We start from the raw sequence: 26,191 nt of genomic DNA on the forward strand, positions 1-26,191 counted from the left end.
GATCGGTCTCTTTCAAGAAACTGTCGAGGGGTAGCATAGACCAATGTACTGTTTACCAAACTGGGGGCTCGAGAGATGACATTGCTTCCCCTAGCGAAGCAGCTCCACCTCTCCCCTCGGGGAAAGATATGTCACTAATCCCCCTTTTTCAGCTTTGGTCCTCCTTGGGGCTTGAGGGTTCGCACTCCAAGGAGGTTTTACTTGACTACATCCGATTGGGTGCCGCTGTCAAGCAATTGCCGTCACCGACAGAGGTTGATCCTCTGTCTCTTGTCGACGTTGTGGTGTCAGAGGTATCCAATGCGGTATTACCCATCACCTCTGCCTCTTCAAACCCTACGGTAGCTGACGGCTTAGTTTCTCCCGTTCCTGTTCAACCAACAAGGGAGAAACTAAGTCCAACAGTCTCAACTGCTAGTGTTTCTTCCCCTCGGGGGAGTTCATTTACAGAGACTTCTCTTCGGAGGACTGCAGAAGGTCAGCTCGCTGACCTTACAGCCCCCAGAGAGCGCATTCGTCGCAAGGTTCGCCTTCCTCTTCGCCTGAGAGGCCTTCCTTCACCTGCGGTGAGGAGGCGCCTCTTCGGTTCAACATCTTCGATGCAGTCCCCCACAGAGGAGCCTCGACATCGATCACCGATCACTGTTCCTGCATTGGTCCTGGACCTTTCTGCAGATCGTTCGCGATCTCCTTCGGTGGAAGGTCCTCCTTTTAAAGGACACGTCCACCTTCCCCACGACAGACCTGCCGATCTGCCGTCACCGTTCTTATATAAACCTAATAAGGTTTCTTCTGAGCACGCTAAGGCGTGCCAACCAGATACGCGCTATGCGCCAACGAAACCTGACGAACGCGCTATAGTAGCTCGTCAGGCCCCGTCACCAAACCCTAACACATGGCATCAAGGGCGTATGCGCCAACATGCACATACATCCCAACAGGACCCCATCTCTTCTACGCGCTATGCACGCACTCATACACATACGCGCCCATGTTCTCCTGCGCGCCAGGCCTTGCCCGAGCCTAAGCATACGCGCCCACGCCCAGCTGCGCGCCAACCCTCACCTGTGCGCCAGCGCTCTCCTGCGTGCCGTCAACCTCCTGCGCGCCAGCGCTCTCCCACTCGCCAGCGCTATCCTGCCGGCCAGCGCTCACGCCCAGCAGTTATTTCTCCTGCGCACCCGCACCCACGATCTACTGATCTGGGCGCTACTGGGAAGTCAACTAGAGTAACTTCTCCCACGTTCCAGCTCTCGCCATCGCGCCAGCGCTCTTCATCGCCCGCACGCATCCACGAGGATACGCGCGCGCGCCCTGCGCGCACTCGCCCATCCTCTCCTACGGATTCGCTCCCACGAGCAGCACAGGCTTCAACTGCCTGCCCACGCGCTAGGGGTCTTTCTCCTGCGCGCTAGGGGTTTTTCTCTTGTGCCCGCGCCCTACAACTGGTACAGGCACGCGCGAACTCTCGCCCGCACACTCAACGCCTTGATCCTGTGCGCCCTTGTGCGCACAAATGCTCTCCCGCACGCGCGCGCCCACTAATGCTCTCCCGCGCGCGCGCGCCCACGAATGCTCTCCCGCGCGCGCGCGCCCACGAATGCTCTCCCGCGCGCGCGCGCCCACGAGTGCTCTCCCGCGCGCGCGCGCCCACGAATGCTCTCCCGTGCGCGCGCGCCCACGAATGCTCTCCCGCCCGCGCGCGCGCGCGCGCGCCCACGAATGCTCTCGCGCGCGCCTCACGAATGCTCTCCCGCGCGCGCGCGCCCACGAATGCTCTCCCGCGCGCGCGCGCCTCACGAATGCTCTCCCGCGCGCGCGCGCCCACGAATGCTCTCCTGCGCGCGCGCCCACGAATGCTCTCCTGCGCGCGCGCCCACGAATGCTCTCCCGCCCGCGCGCGCCCACGAATGCTCTCCCGCCCGCGCGCGCCCACGAATGCTCTCCCGCCCGCGCGCGCCCACGAATGCTCTCCCTCCCGCACGCCCACGAATGCTCTCCCTCCCGCACGCCCACGAATGCTCTCCCTCCCGCACGCCCACGAATGCTCTCCCTCCCGCACGCCCACGAATGCTCTCCCTCCCGCACGCCCACGAATGCTCTCCCTCCCGCACGCCCACGAATGCTCTCCCTCCCGCACGCCCACGAATGCTCTCCCGCACGCGCGCGCGCTCACGAATGCTCTCCCGCACGCGCGCCCAAGAATGCTCTCCCGCACGCGCGCCCAAGAATGCTCTCCCGCAAGCGCGCGCGCGCCCACGAATGCTCTCCCGCGCGCGCGCCCACGAATGCTCTCCCGCGCGCGCGCGCCCACGAATGCTCTCCCGCGCGCGCGCGCCCACGAATGCTCTCCCGCGCGCGCGCGCCCACGAATGCTCTCCCGCGCGCGCGCGCCCACGGATGCTCTCCCGCGCGCGCGCGCCCACGGATGCTCTCCCGCGCGCGCGCGCCCACGGATGCTCTCCCGCGCGCGCGCCCACGGATGCTCTCCCCCGCGCGCGCGCGCCCACGAATGCTCTCGCGCGCGCGCGCGCGCCCACGAATGCTCTCCCGCGCGCGCGCGCGCCCACGAATGCTCTCCCGCGCGCGCGCGCGCGCCCACGAATGCTCTCCCGCGCGCGCGCGCGCCCACGAATGCTCTCCCACGCCCACGAATGCTCTCCCGCGCCCACGAATGCTCTCCCGCGCCCACGAATGCTCTCCCGCGCGCGCCCACGAATGCTCTCCCGCGCGCGCCCACGAATGCTCTCCCCGCGCGCGCGCCCACGAATGCTCTCCCGCGCGCGCGCGCCCACGAATGCTCTCCCGCGCGCGCGCGCGCCCACGAATGCTCTCCCGCGCGCGCGCGCGCCCACGAATGCTCTCTCCCGCGCGCGCGCGCCCACGAATGCTCTCTCCCGCGCGCGCGCGCGCGCCCACGAATGCTCTCCCGCGCGCGCGCGCGCCCACGAATGCTCTCCCGCGCGCGCGCGCGCCCACGAATGCTCTCCCGCCCGCGCGCGCGCGCCCACGAATGCTCTCCCGCGCGCGCGCGCGCCCACGAATGCTCTCCCGCGCGCGCGCACGCGCGCGCCCACGAATGCTCTCCCCGCGCGCGCGCGCGCCCACGAATGCTCTCCCGCGCGCGCGCGCCCACGAATGCTCTCCCGCGCGCGCGCGCGCCCACGAATGCTCTCCCCGCGCGCGCGCGCGCCCACGAATGCTCTCCCGCGCGCGCGCGCCCACGAATGCTCTCCCGCGCGCGCGCGCGCCCACGAATGCTCTCCCGCGCGCGCGCGCGCCCACGAATGCTCTCCCGCGCGCGCGCGCGCCCACGAATGCTCTCCCGCGCGCGCGCCCACGAATGCTCTCCCGCGCGCGCGCCCACGAATGCTCTCCCGCGCGCGCGCCCACGAATGCTCTCCCGCGCGCGCGCCCACGAATGCTCTCCCGCGCGCGCGCCCACGAATGCTCTCCCGCGCGCGCGCCCACGAATGCTCTCCCGCGCGCGCGCCCACGAATGCTCTCCCCGCGCGCGCGCCCACGAATGCTCTCCCGCGCGCGCGCCCACGAATGCTCTCCCGCGCGCGCGCCCACGAATGCTCTCCCGCGCGCGCGCCCACGAATGCTCTCCCGCGCGCGCGCCCACGAATGCTCTCCCGCGCGCGCGCCCACGAATGCTCTCCCGCGCGCGCGCCCACGAATGCTCTCCCGCCCGCGCGCCCAGGAATGCTCTCCCGCGCGCGCGCCCAGGAATGCTCTCCCGCGCGCGCGCCCACGAATGCTCTCCCGCGCGCGCGCCCACGAATGCTCTCCCGCGCGCGCGCCCAGGAATGCTCTCCCGCGCGCGCGCCCAGGAATGCTCTCCCGCGCGCGCGCCCAGGAATGCTCTCCCGCGCGCCCCGCCCACGAATGCTCTCCCCGCGCGCGCGCCCACGAATGCTCTCCCGCGCGCGCGCCCACGAATGCTCTCCCGCGCCCACGAATGCTCTCCCGCGCCCACGAATGCTCTCCCGCGCCCACGAATGCTCTCCCGCGCCCACGAATGCTCTCCCGCGCGCCCGCCCGCGCCCACGAATGCTCCCCCGCGCGCGCGCGCGCGCCCACGAATGCTCCCCCGCGCGCGCGCGCCCACGAATGCTCCCCCGCGCGCGCGCGCCCACGAATGCTCCCCCGCGCGCGCGCGCCCACGAATGCTCCCCCGCGCGCGCGCGCCCACGAATGCTCCCCCGCGCGCGCGCGCCCACGAATGCTCCCCCGCACGCGCGCGCGCCCACGAATGCTCCCCCGCACGCGCGCGCGCCCACGAATGCTCCCCCGCACGCGCCCAGTCTTCCGCGTGCGCTCAGTCTCCCACGCGCGCCCAGTCTCCCGCGTGCGCTCCCGCGCACCCACAGTCTCCCGCGCGCCCACAAATGCTCTCCCGCACGCGCGCGCCCACAAATGCTCTCCCGCACGCGCGCGCCCACAAATGCTCTCCCGCACGCGCGCGCCCACAAATGCTCTCCCGCACGCGCGCGCCCACTAATGCTCCCCCGCACGCGCGCGCCCACAAATGCTCCCCCGCACGCGAGCGCCCACAAATGCTCTCCCGCGCGTGCCCAGTCTCCCTCGTGCGCTCCCGCGCGTGTCCAGTCTCCCGCGTGCCCAGTCTCCCGCGTGCGCTCCCGCGCGTGCCCAGTCTCCCGCGTGCGCTCCCGCGCGTGCCCAGTCTCCCGCGTGCGCTCCCGCGCGTGCCCAGTCTCCCGCGTGCGCTCCCGCGCGTGCCCAGTCTCCCGCGTGCGCTCCCGCGCGTGCCCAGTCTCCCGCGTGCGCTCCCGCGCGTGCCCAGTCTCCCGCGTGCCCAGTCTCCCGCGTGCGCTCCCGCGCGTGCCCAGTCTCCCGCGCGTGCCCAGTCTCCCGCGCGTGCCCAGTCTCCCGCGTGCCGAGTCTCCCGCGTGCGCTCCCGCGCGTGCCCAGTCTCGCGCGTGCCGAGTCTCCCGCGTGCCGAGTCTCCCGCGTGCGCTCCCGCGCGTGCCCAGTCTCCTGCGTGCCGAGTTTCGCGCGTGCCGAGTCTCCCGCGTGCCCAGTCTCCCGCGCGTGCCCAGTCTCCCGCGCGTGCCCAGTCTCCCGCGCGTGCCCAGTCTCCCGCGCGTGCCCAGTCTCCCGCGCGTGCCCAGTCTCCCGCGCGTGCCCAGTCTCCCGCGCGCGCCCAGTCTCCCGCGCGTGCCCAGTCTCCCGCGCGCGCCCAGTCTCCCGCGCGCGCCCAGTCTCCCGCGCGCGCCCAGTCTCCCGCGCGCGCCCAGTCTCCCGCGCGCGCCCACAGTCTCCCGCGCGCGCCCACAGTCTCCCGCGCGCGCCCACAGTCTCCCGCGCGCGCCCACAGTCTCCCGCGCGCGCCCACAGTCTCCCGCGCGCGCCCACAGTCTCCCGCGCGCGCCCACAGTCTCCCGCGCGCGCCCACAGTCTCCCGCGCGCGCCCACAGTCTCCCGCGCGCGCCCACAGTCTCCCGCGCGCGCCCACAGTCTCCCGCGCGCGCCCACAGTCTCCCGCGCGCGCCCACAGTCTCCCGCGCGCGCCCACAGTCTCCCGCGCACCCACAAATGCTCTCCCGCACAGGCGCGCCCACAAATGCTCTCCCGCACAGGCGCGCCCACTAATGCTCCCCCGCACAGGCGCGCCCACTAATGCTCCCCCGCACGCGCGCGCCCAGTCTCCCGCGTGCGCTCCCGCGCACCCACAAATGCTCCCCCGCACGCGCGTGTCCAGTCTCCCGCGTGCGCTCCCGCGCGTGCCCAGTCTCCCGCGTGCGCTCCCGCGCGTGCCCAGTCTCCCGCGCGCGCCCAGTCTCCCGCGCGCGCCCAGTCTCCCGCGCGCGCCCAGTCTCCCGCGCGCGCCCAGTCTCCCGCGCGCGCCCAGTCTCCCGCGCGCCCACAAATGCTCTCCCGCACGCGCGCGCCCGCAAATGCTCTCCCGCACGCGCGCGCCCGCAAATGCTCTCCCGCACGCGCGCGCCCGCAAATGCTCTCCCGCACGCGCGCGCCCGCAAATGCTCCCCCGCACGCGCGCGCCCGCAAATGCTCCCCCGCACGCGCGCGCCCGCAAATGCTCCCCCGCGCGTGCCCAGTCTCCCGCGCGTGCCCAGTCTCCCGCGTGCGCTCCCGCGCGTGCCCAGTCTCCCGCGTGCGCTCCCGCGCGTGCCCAGTCTCCCGCGCGCGCCCAGTCTCCCGCGCGCGCCCAGTCTCCCGCGCGCGCCCAGTCTCCCGCGCGCGCCCAGTCTCCCGCGCGCGCCCAGTCTCCCGCGCGCGCCCAGTCTCCCGCGCGCGCCCAGTCTCCCGCGCGCGCCCAGTCTCCCGCGCGCGCCCAGTCTCCCGCGCGCGCCCAGTCTCCCGCGCGCGCCCAGTCTCCCGCGCGCGCCCAGTCTCCCGCGTGCGCTCCCGCGCGCGCCCAGGCTCCCGCGCACCCACAGTCTCCCGCGCACCCACAGTCTCCCGCGCACCCACAGTCTCCCGCGCACCCACAGTCTCCCGCGCACCCACAGTCTCCCGCGCACCCACAGTCTCCCGCGCACCCACAGTCTCCCGCGCACCCACAGTCTCCCGCGCACCCACAGTCTCCCGCGCACGACTCCCGGTATTTTCCCTCGTGCGAGCGTCGATATCCTCCCACGCGCGTCGATATCCTCCCACGCGCGTCGATATCCTCCCACGCGCGTCGATATCCTCCCACGCGCGTCGATATCCTCCCACGCGCGTCGATATCCTCCCACGCGCGTCGATATCCTCCCACGCGCGAGACTGCTGAACTACGAACGGCAAGGTCGCCATCGCCTCATTCCCCTCCCCGCAAGCGCATACCAACGCGCATTGTGGGAGAAGGGAAAAATTTAGAGGAGTCCAGGATCCCAAAGCCTATTCAGGCGAACCCACCAATGATGAGAACTCCTCTCAGGGATCCTTCAATTCCTGTCCCTTCAAGGGGTATGTCTGACAGTGCGTCTGTCAGCCAACAGCCCTGGTTCAGTGCACTGATCAGAGCCGTAACGTAGGCGTTCAAGCCTGTCTTCTGTGTATTGGGGCACAGATCCTTAGCTGCTTCTACCCCTTTGAAGAGAAAAAGAGTTCTGGACGTGGTAACTTCTCCAAGGGCAAAACTGACTCCACGCAAGACTTCTTTCCCGGAGACACTCTCCCCTTCCGACGAAGATTTCCCGTCCTCGGGTATCGTGCGAGGAGAGACTTTCCCTCATCGCACCAATGAGGGAAACCTCTCCTCATCGCACCACTGAGGGAAACCTCTCCTCATCGCACCACTGAGGGAAACCTCACCTCATCGCACCACTGAGGGAAACCTCTCCTCATCGCACCACTGAGGGAAACCTCTCCTCATCGCACCACTGAGGGAAACCTCTCCTCATCGCACCACTGAGGGAAACCTCTCCTCATCGCACCACTGAGGGAAACCTCTCCTCATCGCACCACTGAGGGAAACCTCTCCTCATCGCACCACTGAGGGAAACCTCTCCTCATCGCACCACTGAGGGAAACCTCTCCTCATCGCACCACTGAGGGAAACCTCTCCTCATCGCACCACTGAGGGAAACCTCTCCTCATCGCACCACTGAGGGAAACCTCTCCTCATCGCACCACTGAGGGAAACCTCTCCTCATCGCACCACTGAGGGAAACCTCTCCTCATCGCACCACTGAGGGAAACCTCTCCTCATCGCACCACTGAGGGAAACCTCTCCTCATCGCACCACTGAGGGAAACCTCTCCTCATCGCACCACTGAGGGAAACCTCTCCTCATCGCACCACTGAGGGAAACCTCTCCTCATCGCACCACTGAGGGAAACCTCTCCTCATCGCACCACTGAGGGAAACCTCTCCTCATCGCACCACTGAGGGAAACCTCTCCTCATCGCACCACTGAGGGAAACCTCTCCTCATCGCACCACTGAGGGAAACCTCTCCTCATCGCACCACTGAGGGAAACCTCTCCTCATCGCACCACTGAGGGAAACCTCTCCTCATCGCACCAATGAGGGAAACCTCTCCTCGCGCCGAGATGTCTTCTCAGGTGGGGACTGAAAGGAACATGCCATCCTCGTCAATGTTGGAGTCCTACATCCTTCCCGGGAGGGAATCTAAGGACTCTAAAACATTACCGAAGTCCTTGACTAGGATGGAGCCAGCTAGCCACTCAGAGAATGTCCGCGATTCTCCCCAAGAAAAGCCTTTGGGGACAGGAGACTTCGCTGCAAGTCCTATATCAGGAGGAGACCAGCAAGAGTCAGAACATGCATTTTGGCAAGTTCTGACTCTAATGGGGGCTCTCAACCGGTTTTCCGACCCAGAGATCCCTCCTCGATAGGGCAAGGACACGGTCTTGGACCGTGTCTTTGGTACTCAGAAACCCTCCAAGACCAGTGCAGCACTGCCCTGGTCTCAGGGGGTTAAGAGTACCAGGGACAAGATCTCTCTACAGCTCTCAGAGATGTCCTCCTCCAACAGTTCCAGTGCCACTAACAAGCTCCTTCCACCTCCTCGCGTACAGCAGAGGAGGTACTTTGAGATCCTTAAGGAGCCTTGTGTAGCTCTTCCTCTTCACCACTCGCTGGAAGAGCTTACCAGGGGAGTCCCTCTTGAGATACTCTCCAACCGGCAGGTCTCATTCTCGGCAACCGAGATCTTTAACCAGGAGAAAGTTGCGTAGTGTGCTATGCAAGCCACTTCGTGGCTCGACATCTGGTTGGGGACCTTAGGTATCCTGATACGTTCTGAGGATTTCTCCAAAGAACGTACCAGGAAAGCTATGGAGACTTTTCTTCTCTCGGGTACTCGCACGACAGAGTTTCTGGCCCACCAAGTCTCAAACTTGTGGGCAAATACCATTCTGAAACGTCGGGATGCAGTAGCTGAGAGATTCCATCAGAAGGTCCATAGCACAGAGATCAATAGGTTCAGACAATCCTCTCTAGAGGGATCCATCTTGTTTGAGCCTAAGGATGTGGAACGCCGCTGAGAGGTGGAGGAAGTCTCATCAAGACTCCCTCCTTCATAGGGCTTTAACATCTAAGCCCTATAAGCCTCCAGCACCACAGCAGTCCCGTCCAGTAAAGACCGCTAAAACGACGACAGCAGCGAAGACTGTGGTGTCTAAGCCCCTTCCTGTCAAAGGAAGGAAAGACAAAAAGTCCTCTGGGGGAGGCAAGAATCCTAGAGGGAGCAGCCGAGGCCGCAAACGCTAGGATAGGCAGTCCCCCTGCATGTCCACCAGTGGGGGGATGCCTACAAAGTTGCTCAGAACAGGTGGAAGCAACTCTGGGCATATTCCTGGACAATCTCCGTGATCAGTCTAGGGCAAGTGTCGGCAACCTTTTTGAAGTCAATGTGCCATTTCATAATTAATACCGTTATTTTTACTATCTTGTGTGCCAATTTTTATTTCTTAGCACTATATAGGGAAATTAATATTATGATTTTTCATTATATAGTATCCATTTTAATTATAAGGTGTTTTCTTGAACATGCATAACAATTGCAATAATTTTGTTGCATTTAGTATTTTGTAACAAAAATATCTTATATTTCAAGTTTATACCTCACCATATCAATGAGATACTTCCCCTTGATTCCCAAAGGCCAAAATTGAAATTCTAGGTGATCCGTTGGGGGCTAAGGATGTGCTTCATGTGTGAAAATAACTTTCTTGATGAAATGTGCAGTGCAATTTCAGAATGAATTGTCCAATTTGATCCTCAACAGTTTTTTTTTTTTTTTTAAATCCATTTTTTCCTACCATAACAGGGGTACCATCTGTTGTAATGGCAAAAATTTTCCATATGTCTTTCTCAATGTTCTCAAAATGTTCAGTGAATGACTCCAGTATGTCTACTCCCTTGGTATTGTTATACATAGGTTTAAGACAACACAGCTCCTCGGGTAGCTCAATCTCTATACAGTGGTGCCTCAGGATACGAAATTAATCCGTTCAGGATGCGGTTTCGTATCCTGATATTTTCGTATCGTGAGTCGCGTTTTACATGTAAATGGCCTAATCCGTTCCAAGCCTTATAAAAAGTCACCTTTTCTTTCATAAACACGCTAAACTGTAGTAATAAACATGCAATGCAGCCATTTCTATCATTCAATAATTAACACAACCGTTAAAAACAGCCTAATCCATTCCAGAAACCACTATGAGATTATTCAATAATGTAGTTATAGCCAAGTTATCCCCCCCAAGCCCAAAGAAAACGGTCCGTTTTCTTTACTACTGTATAAAAGTTACGGTACTGTATGTACGTAAAGCATTTAGATCAGTGAAGGTGTATTGTTACCTGTACGTACACCTAAATTAAGAATTGATTCCTGTACACTCTGAAAAAAAGGTTACAGTTAATTAGTGTAACAAAAAAGTTGAAACTTACCTTTTGATTGAGACGATGTCCGATAGCGAATCGCGGCAGAGGAGGATGGCATAAGGCAGAAAACGTAACAAGTGACAGACTACGTACAGTAATTTACACACTTAACACATTAACACTTAAACTTTACGAAATAATGGCAGAAATAATTAACACTTAACATTACGTTTGGAAAACTATAAAATGAAAGAAAAAATTACTTTTAACCCCTAACGGTAACATAAAACTTAACATAGAATTTTTTTTTTTTTTGCTTTTTTATAACTACGTTTTTCTTATATTCTAAATCTCTTCTACTTCTTCATCACTTTCTTTTTTCTGTTTCTTTTCTTTACTTTCACCTTCTACTTCTTCATCACTTACTTTTTTCTGTTTCTTTTCTTTACTTTCACCTTCTAATTCTTCATCCCTTCCTCTTTTCTGTTTCTTTTCTTCACTTTCACCTTCGTCTTGGCCTACTAATACCGCTGGCCTCTTTAATAAGAAACTATCCATTGAAGCTTGTTTCTGCCTACTTTTCAACACATTTCTAAAATGCGTTAGGCAAACGTCATTGCAGTGTTGAAGCGCACGGTTGGTATAAACTTTTTCTGGATGTTCCTTTTCGACGTCTGCCATTTTATGGAAACATGCAAGAATTTCCTTGATGTCTGCCGTTTTCAAAGGTGCAACATCCTCCTCATCACCGCTAGAGAACTGCTCTTGAACATCACTCACTTGCATCGTCTCCAACTCAAGTCGTCCGTCGTCAACTCCTCGTGGTGCTCCTCGATAAGTTCATCTATATCTTCCGTGCTAACTTCCAGCCCCATGGACGTACCAAGATGTACGATGTCAGCCACCTCAGACTGCTGAATTGGTTCAGGATCGTCGACGATCTCGGCTTTGCCTCCAGGCTTCCCGAACCCCTCGAAGTCTCGTGCAGAGACAGCACCAGGCCACAGCTTCCTCCAAGATGAGTTTAGGGTACGCCTCGAAACTTCCTGCCAAGCGAGATCGATGAGTTTGAGGCATATCACGATGTTGAAGTGATCTTTCCAAAATTCACGCAGAGTGAGGTTTGTACTCTCTGTGACTTGGAAACATCTCTTGAAGAGATGCTTCGTGTACAATTTTTTAAAATTAGAAATAACTTGCTGGTCCATGGGCTGGAGGAGAGGGGTGGTGTTAGGCGGTAGATACAGGACCTTTATGAAGGAATACTTGGCCAGAAGATATTCCTCGAGGCCAGGAGGGTGAGCTGGAGCATTGTCCAACACCAGCAGACATTTCATAGGGAGGCGCTTTTCTTGCAAATATTTTCGGACAGTCGGACCGAAGCAGACATTCACCCAATCAATGAACAGTTGCCTCGTTACCCAGGCTTTTACATTCGCCTTCCACATCACGGGAAGGTTCTCCTTAATGACTTTGTGGGCTTTGAAGGCTCGGGGATTTTCTGAATGGTACACCAGCAGGGGCTTTATCTTGCAGTCCCCACTGGCGTTTGCACAAAAAGCAAGGGTAAGCCTGTCCTTCATAGGCTTATGTCTGGGTAGCCTCTTCTCCTCCGCCATGATGAACGTCCGACGAGGCATTTTCTTCCAGAAAAGCCCAGTTTCCTCGCAATTGAAAACTTGCTGCGAACTGTAGCCTTCCTGCAGAGTCAACTCGTCGAACGTTTTAACAAAGGCTTCGGCGGCCTTCGTGTCCGAGCTGGCTGCCTCCCCATGCCGTACCACTGAATGGATGCCAGTCCTTTTCTTTAACTTCTCGAACCACCCACGAGAAGCCTTGAACTCTGGGGGTTCCTGCTGGGATGTTCCTTCTCCTGCTCCTTCTTCGGCCTGAGCATGCACGAGATCACCGAAAATGGCGGAGGCCTTCTGGTAAATTGTAGTCTCAGTGATGGTGTCTCCTGAGATCTCTTTGTCCTTGATCCACACAAGAAGCAGCCTCTCCATCTCGTCATGCACGTGGGTTCTCTTGCTGGAGAAAATAGTGACGCCCTTAGAAGGTGTCGCTGCTTTTATGGCCACCACCTGCTTCAGGATGGTGCCTATCGTAGATGGATTCCGGCCATACACCTTGGCGATCGCACTTAAACGCATGCCAGACTCGTACTTTTTAACGATTTCAAGTTTCGTCTCCATCGAGAGCATCGTCTTCTTCTTCTTTCCTTCGGCAACATTCTTGGGACCCATGGCTACAGTAATACGTAATATAATACACTACGTAACGTTATGTACAGTCTATGTATAGTAAACACTAATACAGTACAGTGCACAGTAACGAATGTTTATTAACGATAACACGTGGCATACGAATGTACTGTATATTAACACTAAGTCAAACAAGCGAAAGCACACAATGTCTGTTAACGATACCGCGGTCGGAACGAAAAGAGAGAGAGATGAACGCCCGTGCGTAGGCAAGCTGGGATAGTTGCCGACCAATAGGAAAGCAGGATCTTATGGCGTCAGCTAGCGTCTGAGTAGGGAGATAACCAATGGGTGAGCGGGAGGCTGTAAGTGAGTCTACCCAAGTTCAGAGTCAGGCGGCGCGCGCTTTTTAAAATTACTCTCGGTGAAGAGTTGGGATCGCGTAAGGTTTTCGTATCCTGAAATTTTATCCGTATCCTGGGGCATAAAAATCTTCGAATCACTTTTCGCATCCTGAATTTTTCGTAAGCAGAAACTTTCGTATCCAGAGGTATCACTGTACTTATTAAAAACAGCCAAGCAGGGAATGCCATTAATATCCACGCTTTCCTCAAGGGCACACTGAACACCTGTGTATTTCTTAAATCGCCCAATTTCTGCTGTTTTTCCTTATCAGCCAATTCAGAAATAAGTCTCCACAGTTCAAGCTGAGATATACATGGCTTTTATCCTTGGGATTATAACTTTTTTGTTTGATATGATATTAAATAAAACATCCGAGTACTCTAGGAAAGCTGCTTTTAAAAAAATCTGCCTCAGTAAAAGTCTTTCCAACATTAGCAATACACAAAGCTAGTTTTGACTTGCTTCAGTTTCAATGTTTTTGAATGCATTCAGGTTTCTGAACACATTTCTTTATTTCTCATAGCAGGTTACTGCTTTCTTAATCACTTCAAATTTATCGTCACTATCCTTGAAAGCCTGCTCTTTCCTTGTTTCAAATTGTGGTTTAACATTCGATGTGCAATGAAAAATATTTTCGTAGCAGAGACCACACGCAGTACAACCATTTTGCTGAAAAATACAAAGTCCAAGATGACTGAAATAATTGGACATAAAGATTTATTTTTCCCCAGTACCATGATCACAATTGACTAAAAGAAATATTCAGTTGGGTGGCTAAGAGCTCACTGAAACAAAAGGGACCATACTAAGGTAGATTAATCAAGATCTCAACGAATTATAAATGGGACCATCCTAAGGTAGCTAAATAAAGATCTCAAAGAATTATAAAACAGACCATAATCAGGTATCTTAATCCAATTCTTAAGGAATTATAAAAGGGATTATACTTTCGTAGGCCAACCAAGATCTCAAAGAATTATAAAAGGAACCATACTCGGGTAGCTTAATCAAAATCTAAAGGAATTATAAAAGGGACAATACTAAGGTAGCTTAATCAAGATCTCAAATAATTATAAAAGGGGTCCCTACTCAGTTAGCTTCATCAAGATCTCAAAGAATTATAAAAGGGACCATACTCAGTTAGCTTAATCAAGATCTCAAAGAATTATAAAAAGGGTCCCTACTCAGGTAGCTTTATCAAGATCTCGAAGAAATATAAAAGGGGTCCCTATTCAGGTAGCTTAATCAAGATCTCAAAGAATTATAAAAGGGACCATACTCAGTTAGCTCAATCAAGGTCTCAGAAAATTATAAAAGGGACCATACTCGGGTATCTTAATCAAGATTCTCAGGAATTACAGAAGGGACCATACTCGGGTAGATTGATGAAAATCTCAAGGAATTATAAAAGGGATCATACTCACGTAACCTAATCATGATCTCAAAAAATTATAAAAGGAGTCATACTCAGGTAGCTTAATCAAAATCTAAAGGAATTATAAAAGGGATCATACTAAGGTAGCTTAATCAAGATCTTAAATAATTATAAAAGGGACGAATACTCGGGTATTTTAATCAAAATTCTCAGGAATTACAGAACGGACCATACTCGGGTAGCTTAATGAAAATCTCAAGGAATTATAAAAGGGATCATATTCAGTTAGCTTAATCAAGATCTCAAAGAATTATAAAAGGGACCATACTCAGGTAGCCCACTTAAAATCTCAAGGAATTATAAAAGGGACCATACTCAGTCGGCTTAATCAAGATCTCAAAGAATTGTAAAAGCGACCATACTCGGGTAGCTTAATCAAGATCTCAAAGAATTATGAAAAGGACCATACTCAGGTAGCCCACTTAAAATCTCAAGGAATTATAAAAAGGACCATACTCAGTTAGCTTAATCAAGATCTCAAAGAGTTATAAAAGGGACCATACTCGGGTAGCCCACTTAAAATCTCAAGGAATTATAAAAGGGACCATACTCGGGTAGCTTACTTAAAATCTCGAGGAATTATAAATAGGGCCATACTCAGGTAGCTTGCATAAAATCTCAAGGAATTATGAAAGGGACCAAACTTAGGTAGCCAATCTGACCTGATCGGGGAAATTACTTGATCTTGGAGTACGGAAGGCAAAATCGTATTATTGCTGACCGTTTCATATAGGAAATGGAACAAAGATAGATATATAGAAAGATGTAATGATTCAAATCATAAAGTAAAGAATGAAAACCATGAATATAGAAGTAATGATGCACAATCTCTCTCTCAGTATTTTTTTCAGGATTTTCTCTTTTCTCCTCCAAATCAAATGCCTTGCCATAAACAAGCACTCCTCGTGCCAAGTCTGGCACGCGTGCCATAGGTTGCCGACCCCTGGTCTAGGATATCGCGTCCCGTTCATAACATCTCAATCCCCCTGACGACTAATCCAGTGTCATTGAGCTCCCTTGCCATGGGATCGGCAAGGGGGCAAGCCCTTCGGGCAGAAGTCCAGACCCTGTTGAAGAAGGGCGCTCTCCAAGAGTTCCTCGACGAATCTCCAGGCTTCTTCAGTCGACTTTCTTGTAAAGAAGGCGTCTGGAGGCTGGATACCAGTCATCAACCTCTCAGCTCTGAACAAGTTTGTCAAACAAATTCCGTTCAGCATGGAGACAGCGGACACGGTCAGACCGCAAGACTTCAAGTGCACACTGGACCTAAAGGACGCGTACTTCCAGATCCCAGTCCATCCGTCTTCTAGGAAGTACTTAAGATTCAGCCTAGATAACAGAAAGTACGAGTTCAAGGTGCTGTGATTCGGTCTCTCCACAGCACCACAAGTTTTCACCAGAGTGTTCACCTTAATATCATCTTGGGCACACAGGATTGGCATCCGTCACCTCCATTATCTGGACGACTGGTTAATCCTAGCAGACTGTGTGTCATCCCTTCTTCAACACCAAGACAAACTTCTGAGACTTTGCCAAGATCTTGGGATCATGGTAAATCTTGAAGTCCTTACTGTTTCCCATTCAAAGACTGGTATACCTAGGCATGATTATAGACACCAATCTCCACAAAGCCTTCCCATCAGACGACAGGATAGCAAGGCTGAGGAAGTTCGTAAGGCCTTTTCTTAGACGAGAAGAACTTCCAGCCCAATTGTGGTCACATCTCCTCGGTCATCTTTCATCGCTGGCCCGTCTAGTTCCCAACGGTCGCCTCAGGATGAGATCCCTTCAGTGGCGACTCAAGTCTCGGTGGAATCAAGGGTATGATTCCCCGGATATCCAGATCCCCATGAGACCTGCGGAACTGAAGGATCTCCAGTGGTGGGTGGCAGACGAGAACCTACGAAAAGGAGTGGGTCTTCTCGTCCTCCCCCCGTATTTGATGCAGTTTTCGGACGCTTCAAAAACAGGGTGGGGGCCCACGTGCTGCACCACACGACCTCAGGCCTCTGGTCAGAGTCAGAAAAGTACCTCCATATAAATCTCCTAGAGATGAAGGCTGTCTTTCTGGCCCTTCAACAGTTCCAACAGTACCTGGCGAGTCGCTCTGTGGTGGTGATGAGTGACAACACCACAGTAGTGGCCTACATCAACCAACAAGGAGGTACTTTTTCGCAGCAACTATCCCATCTAGCAGTAGAGTTACTGAGATGGGCCGAAGTCCACTCGATACCACTATCGGCACTCTTCATTCCAGGCAAAAGGAATGTGCTCGCCGACAATCTGAGCAGAGCTTCTCAGATAGTGAGTACCGAGTGGTCTTTGGATCATCTAGTAGCCAACAAAGTCCCGACTTTGTGGGGTTCTCCGACTGTGGATCTTTTCGTAACGGTCCTGAACTCCAGGTTCCTGCTGTATTGTTCCCCAGTCCCAGACTCCAAGGCTCTCTGGCAAGATGCTTTTCAACAACGGTGGGACAACATCGACGTTTACGCCTTTCCCCTGTTCTGTCTGATGAGGAGGGTACTCAACAAGACCAGAACATCGGTCAATCTTTCAATGACCCTCATAGCTCCACTATGGCATCATGTGGAATGGTTCCCGGACCTTCTGCAACTCCTAACGGAGCTACCAAGAGAACTCCCTCCACGACACAATCTACGCAAACAACCACATGCCCACATCTTCCACAAAGCCGTAGGTTCACTACGACTTCACGCCTGGAGACTATCCAGCATCTCCTCTCTGAGAGAGGTTTTTCGCAACAAGTTGCTGTCAGGATGTCTGGACACCTGCGAAAGTCTTCGGCAGCAGTCTACCAGGCAAAGTGGAAAGTCTTTTGTGGTTGGTGTCGTAGAAGGGGTATCTCTCCACTCGATGCCACTATTCCAACAATAGCAGAGTTCCTCGTGTATTTGCGGGAAGAAATGCGCCTTTCAGTTTCGGCAGTGAAAGGCTATCGTTCAGCCTTGAGATAAGCCTTCAGGCTGAAAGGAATGGACATTTCTTCATCGCTAGAACTTTCCTTACTCATACGTAGTTATGAACTTACCTGCCCTCAGTCGGAAGTGAGACCTCCCCCAAGGAACGTGGTTCGAGTTCTCAGGTCTCTTAAGAGACCTCCCTATGAACCATTACGCCAGGCATCAGATCGCCACCTAACATGCTAGCTTTGGCCTCGGCCAAGCGAGTCAGGAACTTCATGGTCTCTGGTATGACATCGCCCATTCAAGGGGATGGGGGGAGGTAACGTTCAGCTTCGTCCCTGAGTTTATTGCTAAGACTCAGAATCTTGGAGTGGCGGATCCTCGATTCGACTCCTTCCGGATTTCTAGTCTCCGTACTGTAACAGATGCCTCAGACCATCTCTTACTATGCCCAGTAAGGAGCTTGAGGCTGTACCTCAAAAGAACAGCTGCAGCCCGTCCTCATGTGCTAGCTCTATTCTTCAGCACAGGAAGGACCACCAAGAACACCATCTCTGCTTGGATTCGTAGGGTCATTGACCTGGCCTTGAATCCAGACCCTCCTCCATCACATTGCCCTAGAGCACATGTCAGGGGCATAGCTACGTCCCTGGCCTTCAAAAGAAATTTTCCAGTGACGCAGGTTCTTCAAGCTGGGGTGTGGAAACGTCAAATAACATTCACATCCCACTACCTGCAAGACGTGACCCACAGGAGACTCGATACGTTCGCTATCGGCCCTGTGGTGGCTGCACAACAGCTGGTTTAAAACCTCAAGCTCCTTATTGGACAAGTAGCAGAAGGTTTAGGGCATTGTTACTTGGTTTTAGTCTGCATGAATGAAAAGGTTTGACTGGCCCTTATTCTTTTCTTCATCATCCCCTCTCTTGGGGAAAGCAGCATCCTGGGTTCTCTGCATAGCTGACCTCAAACCACTGCAGGTAAACCATGCTCCCTTGTGTTCCTAGCATTAAGATTAATACTGTTACGTTCCCATACCCTAACGAGGTGGTATTGGGAGAGTCCTAGTCTACAAGTTTCCATCTAAAGAACTTCAGAACAACTTCCTAGGACGAGTCACACTTCTTCATACCTTCACACACAGCTTGCGTAGGCCGCAGTCCTTGCGTAGCAAGGTTCTAGCGAGGTGCAGGGACACCTTATTTCTTGGGTGCTTACACACTCAAATAACGAGCCCCCGGGCAAAGCCAAAAGCCAGACTGGCTGGGACGTCCACCCTTCCTAATGGGTGAGTCACCCCCTATTAAATAGCGTGGTTTGTATTCTAGTTACGGAACAAATGACAAATTCGTAGATAATTTGTATTTTTCCTAACTATACAAACCTTAGCTATTTAACCAAACTTGCCCGCCAGCCCTATCCCCCTTGAAGTCCTGCCTCCAGGCAAAGTGAGCTCAAGCACAGGTATGTGAGAGGGGGGGGGGGGGGGGGGTTAGCAAGCTACCCTCCCCTACCCCCGCTAATTAGTGGTGTGGGTAGTAAACCCTCGTTAAAAATTAATGGCTCGTCATTTCATCTTTGCCGAAAGTAATACCCCTATTAAATAGCCAAGGTATTGTTTATTTTGTTAAAACATTTTGATAAATTTATTTTGTTACTTTAATCCAAGTTAGTGCTTTTATCTATAAATGGACAGAAGCTTTGTTTGAAGAAAACTTTTTACAAACCCACTGCTGCAGAGTTACCCACAGTGAAAACCTGACTAAGAAGAGTAGCTAGTATACAGTACCTCTTCATGTTCCACCCCTTACCTGTTGGTCTTCGTAATTTGCGGTCCACAGTGACTTCATTAATGCAGGAACCACTCAAAGTAGGGAGGGAGGAGGATCATGTGACCTAGAGATATCTAAATATTACTGTTCATTTTAAGGGAATGTTTTGTAAATAATGTTTTCCTTTGTTAAATATTGAAAGCTCACTGCACTTCCTAGATGTAAGCACTCTGACCTGAGGCACGTTTAATCAAAATTATTTTTTATACATTGTATAGTTTAGGTTTAGTGATATTGGGGTAAGGGTTGTGGTGGCCTAGTGGTAGCCTTGCTTGATGATTGTCAGACTGGGGATCAAGTCCCGCTCAATCTCGTTAGTTCATTTGGTTCCTGCAAACTCACCGTCCTTGTGAGCTAAGGATGGGGCGTTTGGGGAGCCTATAGGTCCATCTGCTGAGTCGTCAGCAGCCATTGCGTGGCCCTCCTTGGTCCTAGCTTGGGTGGAGAGGAGGCTTGGGTACGGATCATATGTGATATGATGAGTGTCTTGGGCATTGTCCTGCTTGATAGGGCAATGTCACTGCCCCTTGCCTCTGCCATTCATGAGTGACCTTTAAACCTCTAAGAGTGAAAATGGTTCCCAACTTATAGCAATTTCATGTTAATTTTTAAAATATCACATGAAGACTAAGTACAGTAGAATGATTTAGTAAGGCAACAATACTAACGATACTGTACTTGAGAATAAGAGAGGCAGTGTCCTCAATTTTTTGTATTCATTGAAGGAGTAAGTTTCCTTTATTAATCTAAAAAACATATGAATTTATTATTATATCTATTATTCAATGATAACTGGCATTCTTTGCTTGCAGGACCAATATTCTTGACCGCTATCTCAATAAAGATATCACTCTAACACTACCAGAAAGGACCATCACAGAAATCAAGTGGCTCGCTATCTATGATCTCAGCAGACTGGTTAGTATTTTATTTTCTTTCATTTTTTTTTAGCAATTTTAAATGATAGATATGATAAAAAGGGATCATATCCTGATATATATTAAGTAATGTGTGGGATAAAGTATTTAAGAAAAATGCTTCTAGTGGAAGGTGTGTCGGTCCAAAATGATTATCAGATTTCATATTCACCTTAATATTGTTACTTATGAAATATTTAATGAATTCACAATTATTCTCTTGCTTGAGGGTACATACATTCAGGAACACTTTTATGTAATTTCTCTTCGTAGTGTTTTGAAGTTTTTATAGTTTGTGTATGAAAGAGATAATTTAATGTTACTGTTCTTAAGATATGTTGATTATTTATTACTTCACTTGTAGTTCATTTATTTCCTTATTTCCTTTTCCTTACTGGGCTAATTTTACTTTTTGGGGCCCTTTGGCTTATAGCATCCTGTTTTTTGTCATAGGGTTGTAACTTAGCCGGTGATGGATTATACTTGTCAATAATATTTGTAACATGAAACTCTTAGGAGGAATTGTTCATAAGGAATGGAGACTTATTTTCCATGCAAAGCCATTAGTCATTGTTGTGCCCATATAGAAATACCCCACAATGTTATTTGGTTCTTAGAAGCATGGTAGAAGTTCCCTTCTATAGTGACGATTGTTCCCTATAGTGACGCAATTGACATCGAAGAACTTGCAATGTTCTATAATTTTATAAAACGCAGGTGAAATGTTAAACATGTTCTGCAGTACAGTAATATCTAATTAACAAAGGTCACTTTACCTTTGCATCTCGTCTGCTTACAGGAGAAAATGTGGCCTGTCAAGTCTGTATTAGAGAACGGTGTTGCCGTTTCATTTCGTCGTCATCCCCACTCTGAACACATAGCCTAGTCTTCACTGGATATTCCCCTGAATTAAAAGTATCCCTGTTAGGTTCAGAACCAATCGCACCCCTCACAATGTTAATTTAAACCACTAGTTTTCCTGTGCAGTAATTATTAACAAAGCCACAGGAAGAAAACTTAAAACTTGATAAAACTTGGTCACAATCTGGGTGAGGGGTACATACGCTAGTAGTACCAATGGCTACATAGAAAGTAAAATAAAAAAGATACTTTTGTTCTCCATTTGTTATTAACCACAATGTCACGTTGCTTTAATAAGAGGCATGTGTCTATTGAAAGGAAAGAAAACGGATTTTGAGCGAAGCGAAAAATCTATTTTTGGGTGAGATAGCCATGGCGTCCTGATGGAAGGTTCCTTTTTGGTAGCTTCCTTGGGTAAATAACTACTAAGATATTCCCAGAGAATTTAACCACAGGTTATCACAGAATTCTAACTTCTGGAGCGAGTATCCTAAAGGTTTCCCTTTTAAGACATCGTATATCAACAGGGGACGCATGTATTAACGCGCCACATAGCTATCTACACCCCGAACAGAGTTAATGCTTCGGTGTGTAAGGGCGGAGAATAGCAGGGAGCCGTTCCATAGCTAATCTCATCCGTGGCTACTTTTGGTACTCGAGACGTAAACAAACGGGCGCCATTGCTTAAATGACGTCACGTCCGTCTTCATCCTGAAGCCAGTTGCTTGCCGATCACCATGATACAGCAGAGCAGGGTGGGACCTAAAAACTGGACGAAGTAGCAGGGAGGGTCCATCAGGACGCCATGGCTATCTCACCCAAAAATAGATTTTTCGCTTCGCTCAAAATCCGTTTTTTGGGCTCAAGCCATGGCGTCCTGATGGAAGAATACCAGAGAATCAATGTATCGTGGTAGATTTTCCCCTATTGGGTAAGCGCCAAGGGCTTTGAACAGTGTAGCATAGTGATCTTAATAAAAGAAACGTAGGGAAGAATCTTCCTGCCCCCCTTGGCAGTGAAGTTCCCACGGTCATGCCGAGATCAAAGTGGTTATCGAAGGGCTATTCACCTTGTTAGAAGAACCTGAAGAACTTGGAGACGAGACTGAATGGATGGCATTCATATCGGAACATTCTTTAGGGCAGACAAGTGGTGGTTAGGCACTGTGTGCTAAGAAGGTTAGTTTCGTCTCTAGGGTATGAAGAGTAAGTATTCGTATTGGAATATTACATTGTAAGAGTGAATATATACTAAGGGTTAGGATCTTAGTATCTCCATGAACCATATGGAAGGGGATAATAAAACTATGACAGGCATATATTTCATAGTATAAGTAGGAGCGGATTGAGACGCACAAGTAATAAAATAGGAATTTTATTTCACAATTGCATAAAATTTAAAATAAATTACAGCAATGAGTAAAGTTAATTTATAGTGAATTATAATGTACATAGTAATAAAGACTTGCTCTTGAATCTGAAAGGGAATTTCAAATTTATTAGTAGGCACTCGTTCTCGAGGAACGTCAGTCTTTAATTAAAACACATCATGCTCTAGGCATGCGGCGCTTGTGTGACAACTATGACATTTCACCTGGGATAAGAACAGTTATAAGAAAGCACTAAGTGTTTTCGACCACTATGTATCGCTCGAGGGTCAACATAGGCACCCGAAGAGTTAGAGTCCCAAGTAACTCGCTGTTCTATGCAGTTAGGTGAAGGTTTCATAACACTACCTGCGGCTACCACAAAATGTTTGACTTCGTGCACTTGTTTCGCATAATGTTTGAAGAAAACACGCGAGGACTTCCAGCCTGTAAAGCTTTTAAGGCTTTTGAAGTCCATACTCTGAAAGAAATTCAGAGACGATGCAACTTTTCTGGATCGTGACCGGCGGGTGTACTGTCAGGATCCGCTCTGCGAATGAAGTAGGTGATTTTCGCTCTTAGTTGTTTCAGTGACAGGTCGCTGCCCGATGTTTCTCCTTTGAAGAGTTGGCCTCCACCAAAGTTCGAAGTTCTGCGAAGATAGACCTTGAGGCTCTCTACTGGGCATAGAGAGGCATCTTCCTTCAGGGGGCATATTCTCCAGGGGCCCCATCTTTTGGTGGGTAATTCGTTTTTGGCGAGAAACGTCGGATCCGGGGAGAGGGTAATGTCTCCTGAATCAGTAAACAGGATATGACCCTCTTCTCTTGACAATGCCACTATTTCGCTGACTCGGGCTCCTGAGGCAAGAGCAAAGAGAAATATAACTTTCTGAGTCAGATCCTTGAGAGGGCATGAATCATTATCCAAGTTGGAGGCGAAATGGAGCACCTTGTCCAATGACCAGGAGATCGGTTTCGGTGGGGGTGCTGGGCGTAGACGAGCGCATGCTTTCGGCAGTTTATTGAAGATGTCGCTGGACAGATCAATTTGGAAGGCATACAATAGTGGTCTAGTCAAGGCCGATTTGCAAGTCGAAATCGTATTGGCTGCTAATCCCTGTCCATGAAGGTGAATGAAGAAGGACATGCAGAAATCAATTGTGATTTCCTTAGGATTTTTTGTCTTGACGAAAGAGACCCATTTTCTCCAAGATGATTCGTATTGCCGTCTTGTGGATTCGGTCTTGTATTCCTCGAGGAAGTCTAGACTTTTCTTCGAGATCCCAAACCTCTTCTTTGCGGCTAGGGAGAGAAAATCATGAGATGAAGGTCCTTGATTTTCGATGATGAAGCGAAGACAGTCGACTTCTGTACTTGTTGGGAGAGAACTGGGCCCGGGAGAGGGATCAGCCTGGGCTGCAGCTCCAGGACCAGGGGGTACCAGTTGCTCCGGGGCCACTTGGGAGCCACTAGGGCCGCTGTCCCTTTGAAGGTTCTCAGCTTGGAGAGGACTTTCAGCAGAAGGTTGGTGGGAGGGAACAGGTAGATCTTGGACCATCTGTTCCAGTCCAGTGACATGGCATCCACTGCTTCTGCCTTGGGGTCCTCGTACGGGGCCACGTACCGAGGAAGTTGATTGTTGTCGCTCGTTGCGAAGAGATCTATCTGAAGTTCTGGGACTTGGTGAGAGATGAAGGAGAATGATCTTGCGTCTAGAGACCATTCCGACTCTATCGGACTTGTCCGAGATAGAGCATCCGCTGTCACGTTGCGGAATCCTTGTAGGTGAACTGCAGACAGGTGCCATTTCTTCTTCTCTGCCAGACGGATGATTGGAAGAAGCACCTGATTTATCTGGGGCGATCTTGAGCCTTGGCGATTGAGACATCGAACTACCACCGAGTTGTCTAGGGTTAGACGAATATGGATCGAGGGAGGCGGGGAGAGTTTCTTCAGAGTTAGAAGGACCGCCATGGCCTCCAAGATGTTGATGTGAAACGTCTTGAACAGGGGAGACCATGTGCCTTGAGCCTGTTTTTGGTGGGAGTGACCTCCCCAACCCTCCAGCGAAGCGTCCGTGTGGATGTTGAGTGATGGAGGTGGGTGTTGAAAAGGAATGGACCTTTTCAGGGCCTTTGCTTCCGACCACGGCTTGAGGAGAAGTCGAAGTCTGTTTGGGAGCCGTCTCTTGAGGTCTCTTCGAGCGATGGATGCAGAACGTCTCCAGACTCCCGCGGCATCCTTTAGCTGTGCACGAAGCACTGGGTTTGTTACTGAGGCGAACTGTAGAGAGCCTAGAACTCGTTCCTGCTGGCGTCTTGAGATCCGCTTGAATTTCAGTAGTCGCTTGACAGACCCTGCTATTTCCTTCCTTTTCTTCTGGGGAATGGAAAGGCGGTGTGACTGAAGGTTCCATTGGATTCCTAACCATTGGAACTTCTGAGCTGGAGAGAGGCGAGATTTCTTCGCGTTTATCTTGAATCCCAGGTGTTCTAGGTACTGGGTGACTTTGCTGCAGGATTTTAAACAATCCTCGGGCGATGGAGCCCAGACTAGCCAATCGTCGAGGTAGGCCATCACCTGGACGTCTCGGAGGCGGAGCTGTTGTACTATGGCGTCCGCCAGCTTTGTGAAGATCCGAGGGGCCACATTGAGGCCGAAGGGCATGGCCCTGAAGGCGTAGCTTTTCCTTTGGAGTCGAAATCCTAGGTAGGAGGAAGCGTGATGGTTCATTGGAACGTGCCAGTAGGCATCCGCCAGGTCTATGGAGACCGTGTAAGAACCTCGAGGCAGAAGGGTCCTTATCTGTTGAAGAGTCAGCATCTTGAACTTGTCGTTCGCTATGAACTTGTTGAGGGGGGATAAGTCCAGAATGACTCTGAGTTTGTCGGAGTCTTTCTTGGGGACACAAAACAGTCTCCCTTGGAACCTGGTGGACTTTACCTTCCTTATCACCTTCTTGTTCAAGAGATCTAGGACATATTCTTCCAGAAGGGGGGTTGACTGTTGGAAGAATTGCTGGAAGGTTGGGGGTGGTTGAGTCCAACTCCAGCCTAGACCCTTCTTGACGATGCTGTGTGCCCAGGGATCGAAGGTCCAACGATCCTGGAATTGGCGGAGTCTTCCTCCCACCGGAAGCACTTCATTGCTTCTGGTGTCCCGAGGGCTTACTGCCTCGGCCGCTAGCTCCCTTTCCTCCTCTGCCTCTGGAGGGACGGCGAGACGTGTCTCTGCCTGCACCTCCGCTTGAGCCTCTACCTTTGGGACGAAAGGTAGTCGTCTGTTGCTCGAAAGCAGGGGTGAGAACCGGTGACTGTGACAAGACCGGTTGGGTGACCAGCTGAAAGGTCTGCTGTGGCTGAGCTGCCACTTGGGGAGTAGCGGGTCCCGGAAACTGTCGTCTTGGTTGACGCTGCTGGGGTTTCTGTTTGGAGGATTTCCTCTTAGGCTGAGGTCCGTCGTCCTGAGAGGATTTCCTCTTTTTTGACATTCCCCACTTGTGGAGAAGGTTCCTATTCTCCGTGGCGGCTTTGTCGGTGATCTCCTTCACAAGGTCAGAAGGAAAGAGGTGTTTACCCCAGATGTAGGAGGAAATCAGTCTCCGGGGTTCGTGTTTCACAGTGGCACCTGCGAACACGAATTCACGACAGGCTCTCCGAGCCTTCATGAAGTGGTACATATCCTTCACCAGGGTTGCCATGTGGGATTTGGCGAGTACCATGTAGTGGTCTGGTACTCTGGTGTCACAGGCCATGATATCAAGTTGGACCTGGTGGGACATGGATGCTGCGAGCCTCTCCTTCGTATCTTGTTCCCGACGAAGGAGGTGATCGTTGAGTTTCGGGAGGTCTTCATTAAACTGACGTCCGGCGACGTCAGGATCTAGCTTTCCCACCACGAAAGTATGCTGGATGTCC

General features: G+C 52.3%; 1 protein-coding gene across 3 annotated transcripts in view; it reads left to right on the forward strand.

Moving 5' to 3' along the window:
• Positions 1-26,191, forward strand: part of knk (protein Skeletor knk) — a 186,034-nt gene that overhangs the window by 93,285 nt on the left and 66,558 nt on the right. For all 3 annotated transcript variants that reach the window (XM_068384030.1, XM_068384033.1, XM_068384038.1), the window contains one exon: positions 19,941-20,046. In XM_068384030.1, coding sequence (XP_068240131.1) covers positions 19,941-20,046 — 106 coding nt within the window. The remainder of the gene's footprint in view (positions 1-19,940; positions 20,047-26,191) is intronic.

This window comes from Palaemon carinicauda, chromosome 1 (assembly GCF_036898095.1).
Source record: "Palaemon carinicauda isolate YSFRI2023 chromosome 1, ASM3689809v2, whole genome shotgun sequence".
In the NCBI taxonomy this organism is placed as follows: domain Eukaryota; kingdom Metazoa; phylum Arthropoda; class Malacostraca; order Decapoda; family Palaemonidae; genus Palaemon; species Palaemon carinicauda.